The sequence below is a fragment of the Ammospiza nelsoni genome, chromosome 4, assembly GCF_027579445.1.
Source record: "Ammospiza nelsoni isolate bAmmNel1 chromosome 4, bAmmNel1.pri, whole genome shotgun sequence".
NCBI classification, from domain to species: domain Eukaryota; kingdom Metazoa; phylum Chordata; class Aves; order Passeriformes; family Passerellidae; genus Ammospiza; species Ammospiza nelsoni.
The window spans coordinates 50,460,709-50,469,670 of record NC_080636.1 but is presented as its reverse complement, the minus strand read 5'-3'; the positions used below and the strand labels follow the sequence as shown (position 1 = coordinate 50,469,670).

General features: G+C 51.0%; 1 protein-coding gene across 2 annotated transcripts; it reads left to right on the top strand.

The window, feature by feature from the left end:
* Window positions 1-2,517: 2,517 nt before the first annotated feature.
* Window positions 2,518-8,896, top strand: GRSF1 (G-rich RNA sequence binding factor 1). Of its 2 annotated transcripts, none has more exons than XM_059470038.1 (10): window positions 2,518-2,699; window positions 2,792-2,936; window positions 3,590-3,745; window positions 4,048-4,188; window positions 4,768-4,897; window positions 6,599-6,759; window positions 6,885-7,012; window positions 7,560-7,695; window positions 7,910-7,982; window positions 8,664-8,896. In XM_059470038.1, exons 1-9 carry the CDS (start codon window positions 2,529-2,531, stop codon window positions 7,966-7,968), a joined length of 1,227 nt encoding a protein of 408 aa, XP_059326021.1. In that variant the 5' UTR covers window positions 2,518-2,528; the 3' UTR covers window positions 7,969-7,982; window positions 8,664-8,896. The 2 variants fall into 2 exon arrangements, with proteins under 2 accessions (XP_059326021.1, XP_059326020.1); XM_059470037.1 differs by having other exon boundaries at window positions 7,910-7,987.
* The last annotated feature ends 66 nt before the right edge of the window (window positions 8,897-8,962 follow it).

The following is an 8,962-nucleotide window of genomic DNA, read 5'->3' as shown; positions in this document are numbered from 1 at the left end:
AAAGGGAAACGGTGTTTTGTTTTTAAAAATAACACAGCGTATAAATAATTTTGGAAAACATTGCAAGAGAACAGAAGGTCAATTTTTCTTGACAGCAGATTACACAGAGGGATAAGGAGTGTTTCCCAGTATAAGCACTTGTCTTAACATCACATCTGATGATTTTCTGATCAGACTAAAGAATAGCTGGAATCGATTGTTCTTAACAACAACAACCTGTTTAACATTCTTTAAGAAAAAGGCATCCTGCCAGGTAGATAAATTCTCCAAGGCAGATACATTCTTGGTCCACAGCAGTATGGAGGCATCTCCTGAGATTTCCTAGTTTTGCAGAGGCAGATTCCCTCTCCTAAGGTGACTTCATTCCACAGCAGCTCTGTCAAGTGAATAAATGCAAATTCTCTTGTCCTAGGGTGACCTTTATAGTCTCCCATAGGTGCAGAGACTCTGTTCCGACATGTAACTAGGGAAGCTCTGAGATTCCATGGAAACCTCAGTGCCAGCAGTTGCCCAACAACACAGTGCCGGTAACTCTCACAAACCTGACAAGCTGCCAGACAAGCAAGCAGCAGTGGGTGTTTCTTCCTGTACTTGGGAACCAAGCAAATCAAAGGAAAAATGGGTGCAAGATGTGCGTCCCTTCATGAGATTTTTCCTTGCAGCCTGCTTGGCTCATAAGAGAAGAATGCCTATAACATTACCTCGGTCCCTAAGATTTAGGGATCTGCTTATTCAGGAAAACTGAAAGCACAAAAGCCAATCTAGATAGAGATAAGTGCTCAAGATTAATTCCTATGGTTATCTTAATTTTTTTTTCTCCTATAACATTTGCCTGCTTATTTAAAGAAGGTTTTGAAGAGAAACCTGGCAAGTAGGCCATGAAAGACTGGAATGTGAACCACTTGGGCACCAAGGTAAACATTCTTCTGAAAATGTGCATAAAACATGATTTACCTTGAAAACCCAGAAGGGTTGAGAGTGCTGCTGTCAAGAGGCTGTGCTGTTCTCAGGGCTGGAGTCTGTCATATGAAAGGCTGTCACAAGGAACAGTTTACAAAAGCATCAGCCAGCAGCAAGAGGGTGACATAGAGTAGCTTGTTCGCATTTTCAAACTGGTGATAAGAAATGTTCAAGGCTTCTGATAAATGAGCGTGTTGGCAACACAGCAAGATGAAAGACTTGTGCTGGAAAACCCAGGATTGTATTTTGGGTTTGATGGTCTGCAGTTGAAATTGCAGCTCTTACTTGGTGACCCTGAGGCTACAGCTACAGGGTGCTGGAAAAGAGAGGAGCATGCTGGCTTTCATGGCTCTCGTGGTCTTCCTGATCCAGCTGGGGTCCTGCTGGGCCTGGCCCATCCTCCTTCTGGATGCTTGCCTGAATACCCTGGATCTGAGCCTCCACATTCCCTCCCTGGGTTCCTCCACTGTTGGGATTTTGGATTCCAGCTTGCCTTTTCCTACTCATTTTGCTTCATCCTAAAAAATTTTTTTCTGGGTTCAGCAGGATCTACTTTCCCCACATGTGCACTTAGAAAGAGAGTGCCAGCTCTTTCCCCCTTATCCCTCTTGGATGCAGCAATGACAGCAGGACTGTCTTCCCAGACCACCTGGAAGGTTCTGCCTGTTGAGACCTTCAAGCAGGGATGGGAGTGAGGGGCAGAAAATCATCTCTCCTGGAAAATCAGTCTCCTGGGAAGGGGTGTAAAAGGCTTGTCCATGATGAAGCCCAACCTAAAACTTTTTTATTGCAAGAATCCATGTGTGCCTTGGGCTCATCCCCACAGTGTGGACAGCAGGGGAGGGGGGGATTCCTCCCCTCTGCCCTGCTCAGGTGAGACCCCACCTGGAATGCTGCATCCAGCCCTGGGGTCCTCAGCACTGACAGGATATTGACCAGTTGGCACAAGTCCAGAGGGGGCCACCAAGGTTAGCAGAGGGAGGGAGCACCTCTGCTGAGAGGAAAAGCTGGGGAAATCAGGATGTTTCCAGCCTGGAAAAGCTGCAGGGTGACCCACTGGTGGCCTTCCAGTGCCTGAAGGGAGCCTGCAAGAAAGATGGACACTGCTTACAGGGGCCTGGAGTGACAGCACAAGGGGGAATTCCCAGGGACAGAAGAGAAAGTTAGATGGGATATTGGGAAGAAATTCATCCCTGTGAGGCCCTGGCCCAGGCTGCCCAGATAAACTGTGGCTGCCCGATCCCTGAAGTGTTCATGTCCAGGATGGACGGGGGGCCTGGAGCAACCTGGTCTAGCGGTACTTGTCCCTGCCCATGGCAAGGGTGGAACGGGATGATCTTTAAGTTCCGTTCCAAGCCAAGCCGTTCTAAGCCAAGCTCTGTGACAGGAAAAGCCCGCGGTGACACCCGCCCGTCCCGGCCCGGGGCACTGGGCACAGCGGCGGGCACCCCCAGCCCCGGGGGCAGCCGGCGGTGCCCGGGAAGCGCTTCCCGTGCAGCGCCTGCCGGGAAGGAAGAAGGGAGGAAGGGAGGAGGAAAGGTCGTAGGGGCGGAGCCGCGATCCCCGGCATGGCCGTGGCCGCCGCCGCCCGTCGCACTCTGTGCGCGCTGCTGCTGGGCCGGGGCCCGGCGCCGCCGCCCGCGCTGCGTCTGCCCCGGCCCGCCCCGGTCCTGCTCTCGGCCCCGGTCCCGCTCTCGGCCCCGGTCCCGCTCCGCGCCGCCCTCCGCGCATACAGCCAGGTACGGCCGCGCGAAAATGGCGGGCACCGACCCCCGCGGGGAACCGCGGCCTCCCTCCCTCAGCCGGGGCTCTTCTCGTGTGTCCGCGCCAGGTCACGGATGCTCCGTCCCACGAAGGTCGCCTGTCAGAGGAGAAGCCCGCCTCACCCAAGGCGGAGAGCGACTCTGTCTACCTCATCAGGGCAGAAGGATTCCCGTTCTCGTGCACCGAGGAAGATGTCCTTACCTTCTTTGATAGTATGGGTGTTCACTTTCCTGGCTAACTGTTCTGCATGCTGGTATTAGCCCATTAGCTCATGCCTGCTTAACAGAGGGAAAATATAGAGATCGTTACCAGAGAAAGATGAGGTCTTATTATTGCTGCAAATTTATTCACAACTGATACATATAAAGGGAATAATAATCAACATCCAAACTGCTGGACACTGACTAGAAGCTCATCCTTATGGTCTCTTAAATTTATTTGCACAAGTCTTTCTCTTCTTAATCAGTGTCTCCAGAGCAAAGGCAATCCAAATCAAAGTGATGCTCTTACAGGCCATTATGGCTGGCCCAAACTCCTCTCTTTTTAAGAAACTGTAGGGTTTTACTAATTAGTTCAAACTGCAGTGTTGTTTTCTGATCCTGATTCATAGCTTCTACATACCTTTGTGGGGCTGATCCTCTCTACTGTCAACAGTGCTGCATCCTCCCAGGGGCCAGATGCAAGTTTTAAATTACTTGCTAGCCTGCCAAACTAAAGCAAGTCAGTGTGACGTTAGACTTCATGTTAGAAATGCAAGTGTGCTGCCCTTTGTTCTGCAGTGCTGAGGGGATGAGCCTCCAGCCCTGCAGTCAGGACACAGAGATCCCCGTGTCTGATGCAGAGCTGTGTGTCCCTTGGTTTGCAGGCTGTAGAATTCGGAATGGCGAGAATGGGATACACTTCCTCTTGAACAGGGATGGGAGGCGCAGGGGGGATGCCTTGATCGAGCTGGAGTCCAAAGCAGACGTCCAGAGAGCCCTGGAGAAGCACCTGAGGTACATGGGCCCACGCTACGTGAAAGGTGGGTTTGGAGCAGCAGGAGTTAACATTGCAGTGGAATTTCCCAGGGAGTGAATGAGAGCTCCTTGGGTAGTGCAGAGGCACAGCCGGGGAGCAGAGCAGCGGATCAGCCACCATTGGGCCAAAATGTCCTGGGCTGGCCAGGAAAAGCAGAGGGGCAGGAGCACGGAGCATGGGCTGGGGGAGGAACCAGCATGGAGCTTTGCAGGGGGGAAGGCTGCCTTAGGAGAGGGAGGGAGTGCCTGCAGAGTGCTGCCTTGCAGTGCCCTGTGGGACAACCCTCCATGGTTGCATTCCTTGCAGTGTTTGAGGTGCACGACAGCGACGTGGAGGGCTTGCTGCGCAGCCTGCGCGACGAGTCGCAGGCCATGAGCGACGGAGTGGTGCTGCTCCGAGGCCTCCCCTTCACCTCCACCGAGGAGGACATTGCAGATTTCTTCTCAGGTAACTTAGCCTGGGCCATGCCCTTCCTTTACCAGGCATTCACTTCCTTAAGTAGATGCCGTTGTTCCACATGTTTTGCCTTGCGGGACAAGGCAAAAAATGTGCAGCCTCAAACACCTTAAACACCCCAAGGAGTTGCTGTTCCCCAAAAGTCACACAGGCTTTCTGAGCACCTTGGAGAGTTTCCCTGCCCCTCTGACCTTGTGCAGGTCTAGCCAGGATCAGTACTTTCAGCACTCTGATTTGGGGCCAGGAGGAATTAAGGAAAAAAACTACCGTAATAAGACAAAATTTCAAGACCATTTGTGCTCTGGATCTACTTGACCAGAAGCTGGATTCACTTACTTGAAACCTGAGATTGATTCCTTTTTTAATTAGTCTTCTATTAAAACTGCCTTAAAGCAAAAAAATGGAGTTTAAAAAAGCTACGTAGACCATCATGAGCAGTTGTTTCAGAACTATTTAGCTACCTAATTAGCTTGTCAAAAACCAGAAAAATAAGAAGGAAAAAAACAAAGACTGAGCTGTAGCACAGATTTCTGCCACAGTCAATGCTTTTTTCTCCCCTGCCATCTCTAGGTCTGAAAATCACAGACATCGCTTTCATTTACCGGGGAGACAGAAGGACAGGAGAAGCTTTCGTGCGGTTTGCCGCTCCGGAAATGGCAGCTAAGGCCCTGCTGCGGCACAGGGAATATATGGGAAGCAGGTAGGTGCTTCCCTGGACTTCAGGGGCCAGGAGAATGTGGTGAGGCACCTGTGGGACTTGGAGCTTCCTGCTGGGTGAAACAGCTCATCTCACACTCACAGTGTGATTCAGGGGGGCCTCCTAGAAAGTCTCCAGATTTTCAGGTATTCCTGAAGGCATTCTCATCCCAATGAAAAGGGGAGACAGACTCCAGAGTGGGGAACGCTAGATAGACACAGTCTGCCCAGGCCTCAGTGCACAGGGATCCTGTGCCTGCTTCAGACACGTGATCCTGCCAGATTTGCAGCAGGTTCCTCTATGCTTTGGGCAGTTTTGGCAGCTGCCCTCCTGCCCTTCAGCCCAGTGCCCAGCACAGCCAGTGCTTCCTCTCAAGGAATGTCTGTTTGAAGCACCTGCCTGGAGTCCATTCCCAGCAGGGACTGCTGGCCAGCACTGCACCATCTCCCACCTCTTGGGTGGCCACATCCCCTTGGGAACTACACCATTTTATTCAACTCAGCCCTGTGCCACACACTTGCCTCACAAGAGCCTCTTTCCTCTCAAACAGAAGCACAAGGCCACCTTTTCCCAGAGTCATAATATAACTTAGGTTAAAAAACCTTTAAGATCATTGTGTTCAGCTATTAACCTAAACACTGCCCTGCCCAGCCCCAAACCCTGTCTGTAAGCACCACATCCACACAGCTTTTAAATTAGCTGTGCTCAGAAAATAAAACCCAAACAACCAAGGCTGCATTTCCCTGCTGAGTTTTGTGACTTCAATAATCTATAAAACTTTATCTGGACCCCACATATTAAAAGAGTTTTCCAAACCTTACCTCTCCCCCTGCACACCAACTTCCTTTTATTTCCTTGCTTCCTGTTTCCAAACTGCATTTCTTTGTGTTTGTCAATCTCCCTGCTCATACTAAAAGCAAACAGCTGCTCCACAGGCAGAATTTGACTGATTAATTACTTAATTGATTTAATAGGACTTGCCTTCTCTTGAGTAGAGCCTAATTCCAAATCTACTGTTCATTTTTTTTCTGTCAGAACAAGAGCTAACCTGACTTATCCATCTGACTCACACACCTCAATTTCCATGAGATTAGCCAAGAAATTGAGGGGTTTTCAAGTTTGCTGGCACCTGGCTCCCATCCATTATTCCTGGCTTTATCCAGAGCTGGCCTCTAGCAGCATCCAGTGCTGAGTGGGGACTCGGGGGTGCTGAGCTGTCAGCCTGTACCTGGGGTTACTTCCCTGACTCTGGCTGCTCCCTTCAGGAAGGGTGGAAGGCCCCCTCCCTGGGATGTCCGTATTTCCTTTTCATCACACTGTTCCTTTAGTGCTCTGGAAACTGCCTAATTTAACACTGCTGGTGAAATCCCATCCATTTCATAGGTATATAGAAAATTTAAGGGCTCCACTGAAGTGTTCCCTGTGACTGTGTGCATCTTGTGGCTCTGCCTGTTCTGAGACCTGTTTTGGGGCTGGGTAGGGTGATTTGAGGTTTGTAGGAATCAGTGCAGTTTGCAGAAATGCAGCGAGGGAAAAGCAGCCTCAAAGAGAACAGTGCCAGTGAAATGAGTTAATTCTTCGGTGCCTTGGCAGAGCTCTCACCCCCAGTACCTGAGCAGGGCCAAGGCAGGACACAGCTGGAAGGTGCTTTCTCCAAGGCCTGAGTGCCAGGTGTGCCATGCGCTCTCTCCCTTTGGGCTGCAGGTACATAGAGGTGTACGTGAGCAGAAAGCACCAGATGCAAAGGCACATGCCCTACAACAGGCAGCTGACAGCCTATTCCAGGGCCAGAAGAGAGTATGAGTCCATCTCTGAAGACAGGGGCTGGAGAGACACTGGAGGCTCCCATGCCGAAGGAGAAATCAGTGAGTCTCTCCCTGTCGTGAGTGCTCCTTGAGGGCCCTTTGTGTCACCCCACATGCCCACGGCTTTCACATGAGGGAGGGGTGCACTGCAGGCACTAGTGATGGTTTTTCTCTCCATTCCACAGAATTGAGCAGGGAAGGAACAGAAAGCTCCAGGAACGTTTCAGAGTCTGAGATTGCCTCATCACCACCACAGCATTTTGTCCACGTGAGGGGTTTTCCTTCCCAAGCTAGTGCCCAGGACATAATAAATGTGAGTAACAGGCTATGGATGGAGTGTGGCTCTGTCATTACCTGTGCAAACCCTCAGGGATTGCAGGCTCTTAATTGGTGTCTGCTAGTCCTCAGTGCCATGTGGCTTTGGACAGCTGTGGCCTTGGGCACAACACGGATCTGCTCCTCTCCATGAAAAAGAAAGAATTAGGGCTGGCTGGGATGTCTCAATATCCGTCACTGGGCTTGAGGAGCCCTTGAGAATCTAAAGCAAATTTCAGAGTAGCTGACTGCAGAGAAATACTAACAGTGTATACAGAGCTGCACTGGTGTGTGCAGAACACGGGTGCAGTGTGAGGACTTCTGTTCCTGGCGGGAGTTCCTATGCCAGGAGCTCACAGCGGGTGGAACAGGTGGCTGGGGAGTGCCTCATCTTCACTCAGATGGATCAGGGAGCCTTTTACTGCTCAGGAGCTCAGACCCCCCTCCATGGGTTGGTGGGTTTTGGGAGTAAAAGCATTGAGTTTCTGGGGAATAGGGTGCATTATTATTGTTTATTTCTCACCAAACTCTTTTCTGCTTTTCAGTTTTTTGCTCCACTGAGGCCCACAAGGATCTTGGTGGAATATAACTCCCATGGAGATGCCACAGGAGAGGCAGATGTGCATTTTGAGAGCCATGAGGACGCAGTCGCAGCGTTGGCCAAGGAGGGGTCACAGATGGGTAAGTCAGAAGAAGAGGGGGGGTCCTACAGTACTGGAATGGAGACCTCAGGGGGCTTGGCACAGCTGGTCCAGCTGCCATTGTACACTGTGCAGAGGGATCACTTGAGTGTGGCTTTCCAAGTTGTGATGTGCCATGGGCATTGCAGAGAAAAAAAATCCAATGTAACACATGCAAGTGTCTGACCTCAGCCCACCTCTCTTCCCTTGCCCAGAGTGCAGTGCCATTGAATTGTTCCTGAACAAACATCCCAAGGGACAGGAGAACTGCTAGTGACAGCAGCACAGGTTTGGTGAGCACATCCCTCTCTGTCCTTCGTGCTCTCTTTTTAGCAATGCATGCCCCAGGCTCACAACCCAAAGGGTAAAACATGGAGGGGGCTGAAGGGAACCACCCCTGGCCTGACAGCAGGTGTCCAGTCTGATCCCACAGCCTGCACCTCTAGATTCCACAGGTGCCAGTCCTGCAGCAAGAAAAGCAATTGGTCTTTTGGATGGGATGGGGTTTGATATCACCATCAGAGAGGGTGGACAGCTTGTTCCATGAATTCCCCTCAGAAAGTGGGAATTGGGGGGTGGTGGTCGGTGCTCCCCAGGTCCTGGTCCCTGCAGCAGGGAGGGCAGCCCACCCATCCTGGGTTTGTAATCCAGGACAAGGACAAGCCCTTGGGGCAGGTTCAGGATGTGCAGTCCAACCTCTCTCCTGCATCCCACGCTTCTTTGGCAGCTCCGTTGTGTTGATGCTTGTGCTGGGGGAATTAAACACCCCCACCCCGTGTGCCTGTGCTGCAGCCCCACCTGAGCACATCCTACCTGGAGTCTGGGGTATTTTACTATTGCCAAACTGCTCTATTTCATTCTAATAGAGAATTAACTGGGAATAAAATGCAGTGGGCATTGGAGAAAAAAAGGAAAACATGCACAGTGAGAGAGTGAATGATATCTATTTTTCCTCTCCTTTGTTTTCAGGCCAGGCGAACACATTCCGTGGATATGAGCGTGAAGATCAGGTCCAAGTGTCACCAGTCAGCAAGGAGGACAAGCTAAGATTAGATCAGCCTTATATAAGAGCTTGTAATAAACATGATGGCTGTGGGGAGCTGCACCAGCTGCAGTGGGAATGGCCAAGGCTCCAGCGTGGAGCAATCCGGGGCTCCAGATGCATCAGGCTGCATTAATAAAACACCAGGATTGCCAATTAACAGCTGAGTGATCTAAGACCTCACACAGGTGCACACTCTTGCTCTGAATCCTCTCATACCTAGAGC